General features: G+C 37.9%; 1 protein-coding gene across 2 annotated transcripts in view; it reads left to right on the top strand.

Moving 5' to 3' along the window:
• The window catches only part of LRRC28 (leucine rich repeat containing 28), a 102,454-nt gene extending 83,768 nt beyond the window's left edge, over nucleotides 1–18,686 (top strand). For both annotated transcript variants that reach the window (XM_015245477.3, XM_031691879.2), the window contains exon 10: nucleotides 18,379–18,686. In XM_015245477.3, the coding sequence (XP_015100963.1) occupies nucleotides 18,379–18,451 (73 nt within the window). In that variant the 3' untranslated portion in view covers nucleotides 18,452–18,686. The remainder of the gene's footprint in view (nucleotides 1–18,378) is intronic.
• Nucleotides 18,687–19,422: the final 736 nt, after the last annotated feature.

Below are 19,422 nucleotides of genomic sequence, written 5' to 3'. Positions count from 1 at the left end.
CAATTAAAAATAGGACATGAAATGAAAAATCTCCTATTAGCACAACCTCAGCTTATAGATTTTCTAAATTTAGGATCTTCTAAGTTCACATTTTTCAAAGTTGAAAAAAAAAGTACTATTATACCTCACTTATCCATCAAATGTGGTATTTTGGGTTAGTACATTTTCCAGATAACTTGTTACCCCTATTCATTGCCAAGAAGCGTTTCCTTTGTAATCATTTTTTTAGAATGAGAGCAAGCGTGGGCAGGGTGCAGAACCTCTCTGAGCCTGAAAATGGGGATAGAACAGCCTGCTGGGCAGGGCCATCTGAGGATTAGCAGATGATGAAGGCAAACGCCTGGCACATAATGGGTGTTCAGCAAATGGTAGTTACCTTTTCCATCTCTCTACCCATTCCCCCCCAAACTGCATTTATCTCTTCTTGCCCTGAATAATCCCATTTTGCTATACTTTCAGTTCCCTGTTTCAACTTTATGTATTTTTTTTAACGCTTCTGCTTTACCATACCTGCCTACAGAAGCCCTCCTCCAAACCTTTCTAATTTGCTACTTCCGATCATAGGTGATCATATCACCAAGTTTAGTGAAATTCCATTTAAATTAGAGTTAAAAGGACTGAATCAGAATTTGAGTGTTACTGCATGAGTAAAAGTGACAAATGAAATAGACACACCAATGAGACGCAGTAGTGATTAGAGATCAAGTGCACAGCCCCTGATCCTGACTCCTCCCCTGAGAGATCTTGGGCAAATTACTTCACATCTCTGAGCTTCATCTTTTTGTCAATAAAATGAACATAGTAATAAAATCTATTTAATAAGGTCATTGTGAGGATTAAGTGAGCTCATTCATCTAAAGAGCCCAGGATGGTTAAGTAAATGTTAACTACTATCTATTTTTGTAGCTCAGAGTCTTTTAAAACTTCCTTTCGTGTGTGTGTCTTTAGCAAATAATCTAATTAGTAAGATATCGTCATAGGAAAATCTTAACTAATTCATCAAACTATAGTAAAATCCTTATGCATTGTTGTCACACAATTTCCTACAGAAGATTTTTCCTTACTGAAAATACGAAAATGAAAACAATTCAATATGGTCAGGATGGCTCTGTCAGTAGCTGATAAAATTCTAAATACCTGTTTAAAAAGATAAAGTTTCTTTTTATCATGATTATTAACTTGTGAAAATAAAGTAGATCCTTCAAATGAAGTCACTTTTGTGTTATTGGTAAATGAGATTTGAGGAACTTATTGTTTACATACTCTCTTTACCGCTACTTATTCCCCTGCTTCAACCCAGAAATCAGTGTGAATATCTTACATTGTTTTAGAACATTGATATAATAGTATTAGTTTAATAAAATGAGTGTATTAGATACATAGGACTTAGGCAACACCCTTTTGTTGCACAAAGCCAGAAGTGCCTGTGTTTATAGCAAAAATGAAAAGCCAAGATGTAAACACGGCCTTCTGTGGTGAGTTAATGCTAAGGTCTGAAACTGAGAGTTTGTGGCTTCATCTGGTCCACCAGGCTCTGCTCCTTCCCGTGTTGCTATGGAGACTGCATTATAAGCTTTGACTTTAGTTTCTACCATAGTCTTTAAAGTACTTTCTTTTGTAACTGAAAACCAAATACTTGAATCAGTAGTTTATTGCTGAAAATAAAATCAATATTTTAAAATCAAAAACTCTAAAAGGTCTTAATAATATTACTTTAAAATTTTCTAATACATTGAGTTTAGAGGGGAAGGTATAGCTCAGTGGTAGAGCACGTGCCCAGCATGCACTAGGTCCTGGGTTCAGTGGTCAGTACCTTCATTAAAAAAGTAAACCTAATCACCTCCCCCTGCGTGGGGGTGGGTATTCAATTTACATTGCTTGTCATAAAATAGTACATTGTATCAGCCAATAGCTAAATTAATATGGACATGTGGCATTATTCTAGAAAAACATTGAATATTCTTCTAAAACACCAAGTCCCATACAAGTGTTAGTTCCAACCTGAATTTAATACAGAGTAAGGTAAAAAGAAATTACAGTATTTTGCATAAACAATAAATACCCAGACCTTCAACTATCTACAGCAGAGTGGCTAGAATGTTCATGACTTTTGATAGTTATAGGCATAGCAAATGTTCATTCTCCAACATAACTGTTCATTTATTAAAATGGAGAATATCAGCTTCGAGGGTATTTATTAGTATAGCAACACATCTGGCTTTTCCCACGCAGGTATGAGTCTCACAAGTTCTGTATTTCCCAACAGGAAATCAGACTTCCCAAGATTTTTCAGGGGTGTTTTATTAGTTTCCTAGGGATGCTGCAGCAAAATGCCACAAAACTGGGTGGTTTAAACAATAGAAATCTATTGTCCCAAAGCTCTGAAGGCTAGAAATCTGAAATCGAGATGCTGGCAGGATTGGTTCCTTCGGAGGGCTGTGGTAGAAGGATCTGGTCCAGCCCCACTTCTTGCCTTGTAGATGGCCATCTTCTCCCTTCATCTCTTCACATCATCTTACCTCTGTGTGTGTGTGTCTATCTCAGTGTCCGAATCTCCCTTTTTAATAAGGACACCAGGGATATTGCCCTTGGGACACACCCTAAGACCTCATCCTAACTTCACTAATTACACCTGCAATGATCCTGTTTCCAAATAAGATTATTGTATTACTTCACTAGGGCCACCAAAACAAAATACCATAGGCTGGGTGACTTAAACAACAGAAACTTGATCTCTCACAGTTCTGGAAGCTGGAAATCCAAAGTCAGGGTGCACTAGGGCAGGCTGCACTGAGGGCTCTCTTGCTGGTTTGAAGATGGCTGCTTTCTTGCTGCCTCACTTGGCAGAGAGAACATGAGCACACCTGTGCACAAGCTGACTGGTGTCTCTTCTTATAAAGAGCACAAATCCCATCATGAAGACCCCACCCTCATGATTTCATCTAAACCTGGTATCTCTGAGAGGCCTCATCTCCAGAAACTATCACATTGAAGGTTCAGACTTAAACATATAAATTAGTGTGGACACAGTTCAGTCCATAACAGTCCTATCCTGGGGTAATGGGGATTAGAATGTCAACATATGTATTTGGAGGAGAGGATACCGTTCAACCCGTAACAGTCTGTCCTCTGACTCCAAAAATTCATGTCCTTCTCACATGCAAAATAAATTCACCCCATCCCAACACTCCCAAAATCCTAACCCATTCCAGTATCAAGTCTTAAGCTCAAAATCTCATCTTAAACATCTAAGTCAGGTATGGATAAAACTCAGGTATAACTCATCCTGGGACAAAACTCCTCTCCATCTGTGAACCTGTAAAACTGGATGAGTTTTCTGTTTACAGTATTAATGCTGGGACAGGCATAAGATAGGCATTCCCTTTACAAAAGGGCAAATTCTGTTAGAATTAGATTTTAATGCTTGAGATTAATCCTCTGGCCAGATACTGTGTCCTTTAGGCCCACTGCGGTGGTGACCCCACCCCCTCAGCCCTGGGTGGGGCCCTGCCCTCTAACACCAAGGAAGTTGCCCCACCCTCTGGAATTGAAGAAGTGGCCCCATCCCAGGGGTTGTTACACTCTACTTGAGAGCCCTATTGCCTGTTCCCTGCCTGTAGAATCCCAGAAGCCTGACAGCCTTTCTCCACCCTGTCGCATCTCTGTGCAGGCTGTCAGCCTTTCTGTGGAAATGGTTAATGGGCTCCACAAGCAACATGCCTCATCTCTTCACAAATGGTTATCCAGCCACACCCTGGGAGTTCTCTCCAGAGCATGCTTTCTCATTTTTTTACAACATAAATGGGTTGAAAATTTTCCAAATCCTCAAGTTCTGGTTTCTTTTTGCCAAACAATTCCCTCAGTTGATCTCCCTCCTCTCACACTTGACTGTAAGCAGCAAAGAGAAGCCAGGCCATGCCTTCAGTGCTTAGACATCGCCCCAGCTACATCCAGGCAAAACCTCGTCTTACTGTGCTTCACTTTAAATTGCACTTTGCAGATACTGCATTTTCTTTACAAATTGAAGGTTTGTGGCAACCCTGCGTCAAGCAAGTCTGGTGCCGTCTTTTCCAGCAGCATTGGCTCACTTCGTGTCTCTGTCACGTTTTGGTAGTTCTCACAGTATTTCAGACTTCTTCATTATTATTGTACTTGTTATGGTGATCCGTCATCAGTGATCTTTGATGTTTCTACTATGACTAACTGAAGGCTCAGGTGATACATTTTTCAGCAATAAAATATTTTTAATTAAGGTATGTACTTTTTTCTAGACATAATGCTATTGCACACTTTAAAGGCTATAATATAGTGTGAACATAACTTTTATATGCACTGGGAAACCAAAAACTTTGTGTGACTCGCTTTATTGCCATGTTTGCTTTATTGCAGCGGTCTGGAACTGAACCCACACTATCCGAGGTATGCCTACATCTAAGTTCACCAGTTGCAATTTCTGTTTTCCACCCAACAGAACACAGTTCAGTCGACTCCTCTGTGCTTTATAACAAAGATCATCTTTCTTTCCTTTTCCAATAACACAGTCCTCATTTTTGTCTGAGACCTCATTGGAAACACCTTCAACGCTCATATTTCCAGCAGCATTCTCTTCATGACAGTGTCTGTATTCTCTAAGGCCATAGAAGCTTTTTCCATAGCTCTCCTCTCCTTTGAAAGCCCTCACTAGATCCTTCTTCTACCAGCAGTCTCCTCAAGGCAGGACTCTTCCAGCCTCCGCTGCTCAATTTCAAAGCCACTTGTAAGTTTTTTTTTTTTAAATACTTGTTACAGCAGCATCTCACTGACCAGTCGCTGAATCTGTATTACTTATGGATCTCCAGAGAAACAGAACATATATCTGTACCTATATCTGTAAATAGTAAGTATAGAAAGAGAGAGATTGATTGATTTTAAGGAATTGACTCACACAGTTTGGGAGCTGGGAAGTCCAAAACCACAGAGCAGACTGGAAGGCTAGAAATTCAGAAAAGAGTTGATGTTGCATTATAATCGTGGGTCTGACTTTCACAGGGCAGCAGGCTGAACACTCAGGTAGGGTTTCTATGTGGCTGTCTTAAGGAAAATCCTTCTACTTCTTTGCTCTTGAGGCCTTCAACTGATTGGGTGAGGTCCACCTACATTATGGCGAATAATCTGCTTTACTCAGAGCCTACTGATTTAAATGTTAATCACATCTTAAAAACACCTTCACAGCAACATCTAGACTGGTACTTAACCAGACAACTGGGTACCATAGTCTAGTCAAGTTGACACAAAAAATTAACTATCACAGACATTCAGAAGGTCTCTCTTAAATCACCAGGGCATTCTGAGACCGAAACTGCAAATGGCCTAGAATCCCAATGGTTCTTCCCATATCTCTGGGTTAATTTACAATGCTGTGTTAGTTTCTGGTATACAGCATCATATATATATATATATATATATATATATATAGTCGTTTTATATTCTTTTTCATTATAGGTTTTTGCAAGCTATTGAATATAGTTCCCTGTGCTATAGAGTAGTACTTTGTTGTTTATCTGTTTTGTGTCTAGTGTTTGTATCTGTTAATCTAGTTGGCACACTCTTAAGGTGACTTAGGAAGAAATTTTGCACTGGTGAAATATTCTTCAACAAATTTAAATAAATTGTTCTCAACTGTTTCTTCCTCATTGTATCACTCGGCAATTATGTGCTGACCGTCTGCTGTGTGCCAGAGTCTGCACTAGTTGCTAGGAGTTCAGATCTAACCAAATCACCAGATACTACTTTTCCCATACATATCTCACTCCTAAAGTTCTAGGGAATGGACTGATCTAGGAGAGAAGCAAGTATATAAGCCTCTGGTTATACACACAGAATCTTTTTCCTATGAGAGACAATCACTATTAACATAAATGTAACAAGCAGACATAGTATGTTATTAGATGATTCTCCCGTAAGTAATAAGTACACAGACTTGGAATTTCATCTGATCAATTCTGTCTAATACTATTTTTCTTCTGGCTTGAATTTCTGTATGAGTCAACAATATGTTTTTGTTTCTAATCGGGAAACAGGTTTGCAAAGAAAACACCACATTTCTTATGATTTTTGTGGGCTCCAATATGTGCAACAACATTGTGATTTTTTTCTTAAGAATAGTGGTATTTTGTATCTTAAAACTAAGCTGAGATGCTCTTTCTTCTGCCTTGCCTATAAATATGCTCAGAGATTCTAAAGCAACAAATGTCATGTCTGATGTTCTTTGTAGAATTTATCAGCATCTTCTTCCTAATTATAGAGTTTATTGCTCAGCTTAAAGTTTCTCTCTAAACCTATCATGTCTCTGGTGCTACAGTTCTGTAATTTTAAAGGTCTTAACCAACACAAATCCATTATGGCTTAGGCTGTTGGTGTACTTGTAACAGCTTAGATCATTCATGCAACAATGAGATACAATGTGTTGTTAAATGTCTCTTGAAAATAAATACGTACACAGAGTTGAGATTTCTTTGCACCACAAATACGACACTTCCAGGTTACCCACTGTACCCTCCTGAGCATCATAAGGGGTTAATGTTGGTCCAGTGGGCATTATGCCTCAGTGAATAACAATCCCATATCTTTATGGAATTGAGTTCTTTTGCTTAGAACCTTTATTTTAAAAAAATTAGTTGGTTGTGGTATGAAGTGTGTCACGTCTATGCATGATTTTCACTTAACATAATTTTTTTTTAAAGGAAGAACTAAGTTTAGTTAGCTGATCCTCAAAAATGCACTTGGGCATTTAAGATCATTTTGTATCTGAGTTTCATTCCAGTTGTTACTTACACAAATATGTACATTCTGATGTAGCAAATTATCTGAACTAAGGTTCTAACTAACTTTACTTATTTTTTTAAATTAAGGCAATACAAAGTACTTAATAGCTTAAAATTTACATAACTTCCTGAGTTAAGAAAATCTCAAAAGTGATCTTTTAATTTTCTTATGAGTGTGATTTGCAAAGCAGAAGGTTTAAATTTTGATCAAGTCAAATTTATCCATTTTAATTTTATAGTTCATGTCCTAAGAAATCTTTACCTACTCCCAAGGTTATGGAGCTGCTTTCCTGTGTTTTCTTCCATTTCATTGATCTGTGTCTCTCTCAGCTGTCAAACTATGTTGATTACTATAGTTACACGGTAAGCCCTGCTATCTGGTATAGTGGTGCTTTCAGTTTATTCTTTTCTCCCAGGCTTGTTTTAACTATTCTAAGGCCTCTGCTTTTCCATATAAGATAAGGTTTAGAATAAGCTTTTCTTGGTTTCCAAAAAAACTTCGTGCTGGATTTGATCAGAATTGCATTTAATCTGTAGATCAGTTTGGAGAGTATTGACATCTGTACTACTCTGAGTTTTCCAATGCATGAACACAGTGTATCTCTCCATTCATTTGGATATTCTTTTATTTCCTTCATCATCATTTAATACTTTTCAGCATGCAGGTCCTTAAATAGTTTAAGTTTATACCCAAGTATTTCACTTCCTTTGTGTGTTTATAAATAATGTATTTTAAAATTTCAATTTCCATATGTTTATTGTTAGTATACGGGAATATGATTGATTTGTCTATTTTGATTTTTATGTGCTTGCAACCATGGTGAACTTTCTTAGGAGTGTAGGAGTAATTTTGCAGATTCCTTGGCATATTCTATGTAGACATGTCATCTGAAAGTAGGAATAGTTTTGATTTCTTCCTTTCCAATATGTATGCCTTTTATTTCTTTTTCTTGCTTTATTGCAGTTTATTACTTTCAGTATGTACTGTCATGACTAAGGTGGTAAAAATGGACATCACTGTAAAATATAAAATAGCAGTAGGTTTTAACAAATCTTTATCAAATTGAGAAAGATCCTCTATTCCTGGTTTGCTGAGAGTTTTTATTATGAATGGATGTTGTATTTTGTCAAATACTTTTTGAATCCATTGACAGGCAAATTTTTCTTTGCTAACCTATTGATATACATTGGTTGACACTGATTTTCAAATATGGAACCAGCCAGTCTTACATACCGCAAATAACTCCCAATTGATTATGATGTATAGTTCTTTTTATACATTTCTGTATTTGATTTGCTAATACTCTGTTGAGGATTTTTGTGTCTGTGTTCATGAGAGATACTGGGCTGCAGTTTTCTGGTTTTGAACTCTTTTTCTGACTTTAGAGTCACATAAAATGAGCTGGGAAGTTTTCCTCCTCTTCTATTTTTCTGAAAAAGATCATGTAAAAATTCTTCTTAGTTCTTTTTTAAGTGCTTGATAGAATTCTCCAGTGAAACCATCTGGGCCTGGAAATTTCTTTTCTTTGTTTCTTTTTTTTAATTACAGATTCAATTTCTTTAATAGTTATAGGACTATTCAGGTTGGCTATTTCTTGGTTGAGTTTTGTTAGTTTGTAGTTTCCAAGGAATTCATTTATTTCTTCTCAGTTTGCAAATTTATAAGTGTGTAACTGTTTACAGTATTCCCTTATATCTTTTAATGGCTGCAGGATATGTACTAAGGTCACCTGTTTCATTTCTTGTATTAGTTTGTGTTTTCTTTGTTTGTGTCAATCATGCTAAAGATTTATAAGTTTTATTGACATCCTTAATCCTAGCAAAGTTTTCAACTTCATTTATTTCTCTTCTTTATTATTTCCTTTTTTCTGTTAGCTTTGGGTTTATTTTGCTCACTCTCTCTTTTTTTTTTTTTGGTTTGGCTAGGTTTTTTTAGATTTTTTTAGGGTAGAAGCTTAGATTATTGATTTGAGACCTTTCAAATTTGTGTATGTTTATTTTTATTTTCATTAAGTTCATGAAAGTGTTTATATCCTTTGAGACTATCTCTTTAATCCATGGGGAAGATTTCCACATTTGGAGATTTTCCTGTTCTGTTGTTGGTATCTAGTTTGATTCCATAATGGACAATGTAATGGACATAGAACATGCCTTATAATTTTTACCTGCTTTAGACTTAAATTGCTTTAGTTTCTCTGACTTCCTGGGGGAAGCTTAGGTTATTGATTTTTGAGATTTCTTCTTTTCTAGTATTTGTTTTTAGTGCTATAAATTCCCCTTTAGTACTTCTGCTGCTGCATCCAAGAATTTTTTGATCAGTTGTATTTCATTTTCATTCAGTCCAAAATATTTAAATTTCTCTGGAATTTGAGAAGACTGTGTATTTTTCTGTTGTTGGATAGAATGTCTGTAAACGTCAGGTGATTAATCATGTTGTTGAGTTCAACTATATTCTCTCTGATTTTCTGCTTTCTAGATCTATCAATTACTCAAAAGAGGGTGTTGGAATTGCCAACTCTCATAGCGGGTTTGTCTTTTCTCCTTGAAGGTCTGTCAGTTTTTGCATCACATGTTTTGATGCTCTGTTATTAGGTTCATTCACCTTTCACCTTGTTATGCCTTCTTGGAGAATTGACCCCTTTATTACTATGTAATGCTCGTCTTTATGATAATTTTGCTTGTCCTGAAGTCTGCTGTATCTGTAACAAAACAACTATTCCATCTTTCTTTTGTTTAGCATTCATACAGTATATCTTTCACCATCCCTTTACTTTTAACCAATCTGCATCTATATGTTTAAAGTGGGTTTCTTGTACACAGTATATAATTAGGTCTTGTTTTTCATCCATTCAGACAATCTCTGTCTTTTCCTTGCTGTTTAGACATTCACATTTAAAGTGATTATTGATTTAGCTGGATTAATAACTACTGTTTTTAACTATTTTCTATTTTTTATCTCTGTTCTTTCTCCCCTCCCCCTTTTTTGCCTTCTCTGATTTTTAACTGAGCATTTTATATAATTCCATTTTATCTCCTTTCATACCATATCAATTAAACTTCTTTTCTAAAAATTTGTAGTGGTTTCCTTAGAGTTTACAGTATACATTTTAAGTAATCTAACTCCATCTTCAAATGGCACACTATACTTCTCCACATGTAGTACAGGTACCTAGTATTCCTAACTCCTCCCTCCCAGTTGTTATAACATTGCTGTCTTTCATTTCACTATTCATCTGCTGTAATCATACAATACATTGTTACTCTTATTATTTCAAACAAGTTAACTTTTAGATCAATTGAAAATTACAAAAATGAAGTATTTTATTTACCTTTATTCCTTCTCCAACAACCTTTCTATTTGATTTAATTAACTTATTTATTCTGAAAATGTTTTTATTTTAAAAATTTTTATTGACGTGTAGTTGACTTACAATATTATATTACTTTCAGGTTTAATATTCCATTGTGTATATATATATATATATGCCATGTCTTCTGCATCCATTCATCTGTTGATGTACACTTAGGTTACTTCATATCTTGGCCATTGTAAATAAGCCTGCTGTGAACATTGGGGTGTATGTATCTTTTTGAATTAGTGTTTTGTTTTCTTCAGATATATATCCAGAAGTGGAATTGCTAGATCATATGGTAGTTCTACTTTTGTTTTTTTAGGAACCTCTATACTGTTTTCCATGGTGGCTACACCAATTTACATTCCCACCAACTGTGTGCTAGAGTTCCCTTTTCTCCATATCCTTACCAACATTTCTTATTTGTAGGTTTTTTTATGATAGCCATTCTGACAGCGAGGTGACTTCTCATTGTGGCTTTCATTTGCATTTCTCTGATGATTAGCAGTGTTGAACATCTTTTCATATGCTTGTTGGACATCTATCTGTATGTCTTCTTTGGAAAAATATCTGTTTGTGGTTTCTGCCCACTTTTTTATTGGATTGTGTGTTTTCTGATACTGAATTATATGAGCTATTTTTATATATTTTGGATATTAACCCCTTATCAGTCACATCATTTGCAAATATTTTCTCCCAATCAATAGGTTGTCTTTTTGTTATGTTGATGGTTTCCTTTTCTGTGTAGAAGTTTTTAAGTTGTTTATTTTTGCTTTTGTTTCTTTGCCTTAGGAGACAGATCAAAAAACAATATTGCTGTGATTTACGTCAGAAAATGTTCTGCCTATGTTTACTTCTAGGAGTTTTATGGTTTCCAGTCTTACATTTATGTCTTTAATCTATTTTTAGTATATTTCTGTATGTGGTGTGAGAAAATGTTCTAATTTCATTCTTTTACAGGTAGCTGCCCAGTTTTCCCAGCACCACTTATTGAAGAGATCCTCTTTTCTCTATTGTATATTCTTGCCTCCCTTGGCGTAGATTAATTGACCATAACTTCATGGTTTATTTCTGGGCTCTATATCCTATTCCATTGATCTGTATGTCTGTTTTTGTGCCAGTACCATGCTGTTTTGATGACTGTAGCTTTGTAGTACAGTTTGACATCAGGGAGCATGATCCTTCCAGCTTTGTTCTTTTTTCTCAAGACTGCTTTGGCAACTCAGGGTCTTTTAGTTCCATATAAATTTTAGGATTATTGGTTAAATATGATCCTTAGGGATCACATAAATCTGTAGACTTAGGTAATATGGACATTTTAACGATATAAATTCTTCCAATCCTTGAACGTCTTTCCATTTATTTGTATTGTGTTCAGTTTCCTTTGTCAGTGTCTTACAGTTTTCAGAGTACAGGTTTTTCACCTCCTTGGTTAAATTTACTTCCAGGTATTTTATTCTTTTTGATGCAATAATAAAAAGTATTGTTTTGTTGAATTCTCCTTCTGATAGTTCATTATTACTGTAGAAAAGTAATACACTTCTGTATATTAATCTTGCATCTTTTAACTTTACTGAATTAATTTATTAGTTCTAATAGTTTTTGGTGGACACCTTAGGGTCATCCCTACCCCTGTTTTTATGTAGATCTGAATTTCTGGCCTCTGTCCTTTTTCCTCTCCGTGAAGAACTCCTTTCAACCTGTCTTAGAAGGCAAGTCTGGTGGCAGTGAACTTCTTCAGTTCTCAGTTTCTCTGAAAAATTCTTTATACTCCTGTACTTTTGAAGGATAATTTCACTACATTATAGAATTCCAAGTTAGTGATTTCTTTTCTTTGAGCACAGCGAGTACTTCACTCCATTCTCTTCTCGCTTGCTTGATTCTAATAAGAGGTCTACTGTGATTCTTATGATTGTTCCTCTATAGGTAAAGGGTTTTTTCTCTCTGGCTTTTTTTTAAGATTTCCTTTTTCTTTGTTTCTCCAGTTTAAATATGATATGCTTATGTGTAGTTTTTGGGGGGTTGTTTTTGTTTTTTATTTTTATCCTGCTTGGTACTGTTAAGCTTCTGGATTTGTCATTAATTTTGTAAAGTTCTTCACCACTAAGACTTCAAATATTTCTTCTGTTCTTTTTCTCTCCTTCTCTTTCTAGTATTCTCATTATGTATATGTTGTACCTTTAAAAGTTGTCTCACAGGTCTAGATTTTCTGTTCTATTTTTTTTTAATTCCCTGTAAGAATTCTAACATCTATGTCACATCTGAGTCTGGTTCTGAGGTTTTCCTTGACTCTTCAGCATGTACTTTTTTGTGCCCTTTGACATCTCTTGTAATTTTTTGTTGAAAGTCAGACATGTTTTACTGGGTAATAAGAACTGAGATAAATTGGCATTTAGTGTAAAATTGTACCTTAATCTCTCTAGGAGATGAGCTGTGTTTAATGTTTGCTATAGTAAGTACTAGAAATTTAGAATTCAAATTCAGGTTCTTTTAATGTCCTTTAATTCTCTTCACTTGACTTTGGGCTTCCGCATATACTCCTCCTCCGAGAGCCTGCATCTTACAGCTGTTTTATCTGCAAGCCACTGTCCTTCTGCTGGAGCCCATTTACTCTGGTGGTAAGTGAGGGAGGGAAGTATTCTGAGATTTTATGATTATGTCTCAGTATTTTAATGGGCCTGTGTTTCTGCTGTGACCTTCACAGAGGGGGCCGCAGTGGGAAGAATGCCCTTCCCCAGCTGGGATCAGGCTCTGGTGAACTCTCTTCCTCTGGGAGCAGCCCTTTGTTGTGGAGGGTGCTCTGGGCATGTTACACAGTGTCTACTCTTTTCTTCCTCCTGACTGAGCAGCAAGAAGGTCTTTTTTGACTTTTCACCATGACAGCCTGTCGTGTTCCTACAGGAAAATTCCCAAGAATATGTGCAGGTCACCATAATTTTGCAGTCCCAGGAGTATCTCGCTCTCAGGCTTGTCCACAGTCAGCCCACAGCAATTCTAGCATCTTCTGTCCACAAAAGCAGTTCTCAGCCGTGACTCCCTGGGTTCACTTGTCTCACTAAATTTTGAGGTTGCAGTTTGCCCTACAACCTCAATTCTCTAGTTAGAGTGGAAGGAGTTACTGATTTTCAATTTGTTCAGCTTGTTCTTATAAGAACAGGAGTGAGGACTTCTAGGCTCTTCATATGTGAGAAATGAAACCAGACATGTTCTCTGTATTTCAGTTCTTTCAAATTTATGAGATTTGTTTTATGGCACAGAATATAGTCTATCTTGGTGAATGTTCCAAGGGCATTTTGGGGAAGAAAGTGTAATTTGCTGCTGTTGAGTGGAGTGTTTTGTATATATCAGTTCGATTCTTTGGCTCATTGAGTTGTTTGCTTCTATACCTGTGCTGATTTCTGTCTAGTGGGTCTGTCAACTGCTGAGAGGAAGATGTTGAAGTCCCCACTCTAACGGTGAACTTACCTACTTCTCCTTTCAGTGCTGTTGTTTTTTAACAGCTTTATTGAGATAACTTACATGACAATTCACCCATTTAAAGTATACAATTCATTAGTTTTTACTATATTCACAGATAGGTGCAACCAGCATCACAAGTCTAGAACATGTTTCTCGCCCTAAAAGAAACCTTGGACTCTTCAGCTATTGCTTCTCTGTTCCCCAGCCCAAGCAACTGCTTATTTACTTTCCATAGAATTTGGTAGATTTCTTTGTCCCCATTCTTTGGATAGGGAGAACAGGCTTTTCTTGGCTTTTTTTTTTTCTTGGTCTCTGCTTGTTGGTGGTTCGGGTTGTAAGTGTCTATAGCATCCTATCTGAATATATGGGAGATAATAAGGGAACCTAGGGCATTCGCCATTACTGTGCTGCTTCTCACATCCCATGGTCCTAGGCTGTCTACCTTCATTCTATCTTTCAGAATCTTCCAGTGCTTGTTTATTGTGTTCTGACCATGGTGTTTTAGTTGTAAGAGAAAAGATCTTGGAGGACTGGGGCTACTCCATCTTGGGAGAACCAGTAGTTCCCACCAAAATGTATTTTGCTCCCAGAATCCAAGTGTGGATCTGTTTCTTCATAGTGGGCAGTTCTGGATGCAATTCTTCTTTCTCATTTGAAGCTTTACCAATGCAGCAGATGCCTGAACTTTTGCAAGCTTTCTCTTTCACCTCTAGTAGGCATGTGTTGTAATAAGTATTAAGTGCGCTTGCTACTTCCAGTTTGTATTCCCCTCACCAAGACATATCTTAATGTCTTAGTGAAGGGACTGTCTTCCTGACCCTCCCAGAGGTTTCCAGGAGGTGACTGAGCAAGTTACGCCACACTGGATCCATTTCAACATTTCGCTAAGCCTTTGATCTCCTCCCTCTAGACTGTGCAGTAGGAATTCCAGCATCTCTGTTTCCTTGACTGTAAGCCTCTACTGAGTTCAGACTTCTATTAACCATTGCAGGTACTTGAGCTAACACATTGAATCCTAAGGTCTCTGTGAAGCACCCTTCTCGGCTTAATCCAATCTTAGAATTATTCTTACTGAATAATTCTAATCCATTACTTAGAATCCATTTCCGTGCTTGCTTTCCAGATTCCTGCTAATAAAACTTGGCAAGATTCTACAGCTCCTTCATGTACATAATCTCTCCCAGGAGCAGGCCTTGCAATTAACTCTCTGAATCATGCTGAGATTTTACTCTCTCTGTAGGCCTAGAGGCAGTAAGCATTGTTGGTATGGGTCCTGATAGGGAGTAGTCATTTCTTTTTTCATATAACCACCCCCAGATGAAGCCAGTGATATATTTTTATTCAAACAAACGCTTGTTTTCTTCAAAGGTAAGAAGGATTGATTCTGATGTGAGGAAACGTTTAGAGATATTAGAGGCTCTGGGTTGTTAGATTTGTGTCTGGACAAACAAAGGTTTCCATCTCAAGTCTCCACCCCTTCCCAACCATCTTCTTTGCCTTAGCGTAAGAGACTGAGCATAAACACACCTTTAGCTGACGTGATTCTGCAGCCTGTACATTCAAGCCTCAGGCATGTTCCTCCCACAGCTTCATAAAATAAGAATTCCTTTAAGGCCACCGTAGAACTTTCTGATTCTCTCTCTACCTATGCCTTGAGGTGAGAGTTTTTTTTTTTCGAGGGGTTTGGGATTTGGGGGAGTATCTTCAGCAGTCAAAAGAAGCCATCACCCTCCCAATCTTTGAATTCAACATGATGCCACAGCTATCAAATGCCAGAGCCACGCTATCTCCCAGTGCCTTACCCTCACTGGCAATCTCAGTGATGCTTCGAGTAATCGTGATGCCGTAGCTGACTAAAGATTAGCAGTGTCCCATTTTCCCCTAGAAAGGAGACCATTCATGCATTTACCAACCCAATCCCAGAATCCCACTTTAATGGACTGTTTCTTTAGACCACTTCCTTTAACATATACTAAATCAGTCAGGGTACTGGCTGGAAAACACACATAAGCTGGGATTTTGAAGTGAAATTAACAGAGAGGGATGATTTACAGAAGTACAGGCAGGGTTCAGAGCACCCACAAGGGTGATGAAGTACCTGAGAACTTACAGCAGTAGGAAGCTTTACCATTCTTAATCTTTAGGCATGAAGGACAAAGGGAGATCTGGAGGCTGTTGAGAACTAGAGCCATCAGAGAGGACCTGCTTAATAGGAGTTCTGGTCAGAGGGGTAGAGATGGGCTGGGGTAGAAATAGTCAACCTTTCCATAAAAGCAATGAGAAAACTGGCCAAAAAAAAATTGGTGAGAATAGAATTTTTCAGAACTCTGGAAATTAACAAAAGGCTTACAGTAACCCAGAGCGCCTTTATTCAAGAAAAGTGGCTGAATCTCAGTAAGAATAGAGAGCTTTGTGATATTTTAACTTACAGTCCCATCTTCTAGTCTTAACCTTGAAAACCAAGACTCTGCAATCACAGTAAAAACCAGCAGCCCAGCAGCAACTGGAAAAGGGTAGAGGGGAGATGGAGTGTCTTCAAAGGCCCATTGCCAGAGCACCGTCACTGTTTGGTGATTCCTTGAAAAACCCCACCTGCAGTCTGTCTTTAGTTGACTTCAGTTAGACCTTACCAGTGCAAAAAGCCTCTTCTCTGAGGGTATCAAAATATTGAGAGTCAACAGTTTTGCTCATGTGTAACTGAAAGCAAACAACCCCCCCAAAAAATCTAATAACTGAAATTGTGTTTTATTCTACTAAACTATAAATATTGCCATTAAGTTAAACAATGTTAAAAGGAATCTTGGACTTTTTAATGATGGCCACTCTGACTGGTCTGAGGTGATAATCTCATTGTAGTTGTGATTTGCATTTCCCTGATAATTAGCGATGTTGAGCATCTTTCTATGTGCCTGTTGACCATCTGTATGTCTTCATTGGACAAATGTCTGTTTAGGTCTTCTGCCCATTTTTTGAATGGGTTACTTGTTGTTTGTTGTTGTTGGTGGTGGTGAGTTGTATGAACTGTTTGTATAGTCTGGGAAAAAAGTTGTCAAAACAATTACAGGCAATTGGTTAACTTCACAGATGCCTGAGGCAGTGGATAACTGCTGGACAAACAGTAGGCTAACCATAAAGCTAAAGAGGAAAATTGGGGGAATGAGGTCTCCACTGGGGCTTGGAAAGCACTAACATACTCCTGGGAGTATGTAAGGCTGTGTGCATGCATAAGGATGTGAGCATGCTCAGCAGAAACCCAAGAAGGCCCTGAGCTCCCACCTCTGGTTGATATGGAGACTCTGGGTGAGCAGGACGTGAAGGCTAAGGCAGAGCTGTCCACTGTCTGGTTGCGTGTTGAAAAGTGTTACCGAAGCCAAGTGAGAACTGGAGCCAGGCAGGAGGGTCCATCCAGCGAAGCTTTATCCTCACATCAGCCAAACAGCTGGAACCAGTTGGAAAGGGAATCCAAGATTAGTCCAAAAATCTAAGACAAGAGAACCTGTAGAAGCAGGTCTAGCTCTCACCTTGAGGGTTTTTATTATCCAAGATGGAATAATGACGAAGTTTCTTTTGGAGGATTTGGTGCCCAGGGGAAATAACACCAAAGAGAAATAAATTGATCAAATGGTTGCTGGAGACTTGGCAGGGAGTTGGGGCTGGGGCGTGGGGCTACAAGTAGAATTTGTGGGGATACGAGAAATGTTTTATAACTTGACTGTGGTATTAGTTAAATAATAGTATATATCTCAAAGCCCATTCAACTGTACACTTAAAATGGGTGAATTTTATTGTATGCTTGTATGTAACTATACCTCAACTAACTAGACTTTGAAAAAAAGAAAAGAAGAAATCTGCTCAATTCTGCTGTGAACCAAAAACTGCCCTAAAAGAAAAAAGTCTATTAAAAAAAAAAAAAAGAAGAAGAAAAGAAATATTCAACTTTTCTCTCTTCCTGCCCTTCAGCTTCCCTGCTATGCCTCCCGCTGGCCTAATTCTGCCAGAAACCAGCAGTCAGGCAGTTTTGGTGGTAGGGTCTGTCGAGGTCACCTCCTTGGACTACAGAGAAAGGCAAAAACTGGGGTGAGGAAAATAGAAGACAGTCGGCCCAGGGGCGTCCCATGAAAATGCCAGTGGATTGTTCTCTCCTTACCAAAGGATAGCACTTCTGGTAGGAAAACAAGGCGTCTAACAGCGGGAGCCGCCCAGGGTGCGTCAGAGGGCTCATGACTCACTGCAGGAAGGTGCCGAACAGGAGTTTAAGATGGAATTTCTCTGCTTTGTGGGAAAAGACCCTTAAACCCCACTATTCAGATTCTGAAATTACCTCTATAAGCAATCTGTGGGAATACATTTGTAGGATACATTCCTTAAAATTATGTTGTTTAAGTTCTTTGGTATATGTAAGTTTTCTAGCTAAATTGGTGACATTTTCTGTTAGATGATTTTTATAATGTATTTCAAATTCTTTCATTGCACTGTTGGTTCTACTAAGCACAGTTCAAACCATAAGATGCAAAAAGCTTATTTTTCCTTCACTGCTAACACAGGGATGTTACGTCATCTGAAAACATCTAGTAAAGTAAGCATGCACATGCCTCACTGATTCCAGTGCTCAATTTTAAAAGGAATTTACATTTCTGTTGTGCACTTCATTGACCGTTCCTCATCTCATATTTTAACAAAGAAAAAGACTGTCTCTGATGGAAAGAATCCTGAGACTTTAACTTGAACTCACAGTGTCCTTGTCTCCCTTTTTCCCCTTCCAGGAGGACGACTGTGAGTTTTGTGGCTTACTGCTGCTCCACCCAGTGTCTGCAGACTTTTGACCTACTGAGCTGATAAACACTCAAGAGCCTCAGGAGTGTGGCCAGCTTGACAGCAGTCACCTGCACATTGCACACCATTTGTGCAGCAGAGAGAGGGGACAGTCCAGCCAGGCCCAACTGGCCCCTCCCTACAGCCTGTCCTGTCAGACTCGGGGACTGCAGAGCTCTGGAAATGTCCTGACAGAGCTTCACAGCTGAAATGCCTTCACCCTCCCCCCAAGTTGGAATATATCCTTCCCCAAACTGAAGACCGTCTGTCTTCTGTGTTTTTCTTTTTATGTGAGTGTGTCTCATACGCAGGGTATTTACGCGGATTTATACACGCGGACTGATGCGCGTCCCCAAGTCTAATTTAGAGCAGGTTTCAGTTCCCTGAAGAACTATAATTTGGTGATACAACCAAATTAACTTTTGAACACACGAACCTTCAATGATACTTGTAACCTTCTCCTTTCTCTTTCTTTCCCCGGAGAATTATTTCCCTCAGAGGTTTTCCTCCATGTTTTTAACGAATTTCAGCAAACCCTGTGGGCTCAATAGTATTGAGCAGCATTGTGTGTGTTGGGGTTGGGGTTGGGTTTGGGGGCCTTGGGGGGTGGTGCCTGAGTTGGCAGCCAAGTTAGACTCCAGTAGAGGCGTCAGAGGGGTCCTAACACACATATATAGAAAGTTATATAAAGTTTTGCAATGTATTAAGAGAATTTTGTGAGGGATTTTAAAAATTAAAATGTAGATTATAAATGAAGCACACACTTACTTTGAAAGGCTATTTACAGAAAAATAATTTTTGAATTCCTTTGTTTCTTGATAAGGTTTTTTTTTTTAATATGAGAAAAGTTTGAGGGACTATTTGAGGCTTTAAAAGATCTGATCCTTATCTTCCCAAAGTTAAACACTTTCTAGCTACTGAAAAGGGGAGAGAAAAAGACACATCAAAATATGACCTCTGGTGTTTCTTGTTAGATGGGCTTATGGTTAAATTTA

This window comes from Vicugna pacos, chromosome 27, assembly GCF_048564905.1.
Source record: "Vicugna pacos chromosome 27, VicPac4, whole genome shotgun sequence".
Classification (NCBI taxonomy): domain Eukaryota; kingdom Metazoa; phylum Chordata; class Mammalia; order Artiodactyla; family Camelidae; genus Vicugna; species Vicugna pacos.
The sequence above is the reverse complement of the archived record's forward strand: the minus strand, read 5'-3'. Positions and strand labels throughout refer to the sequence as shown.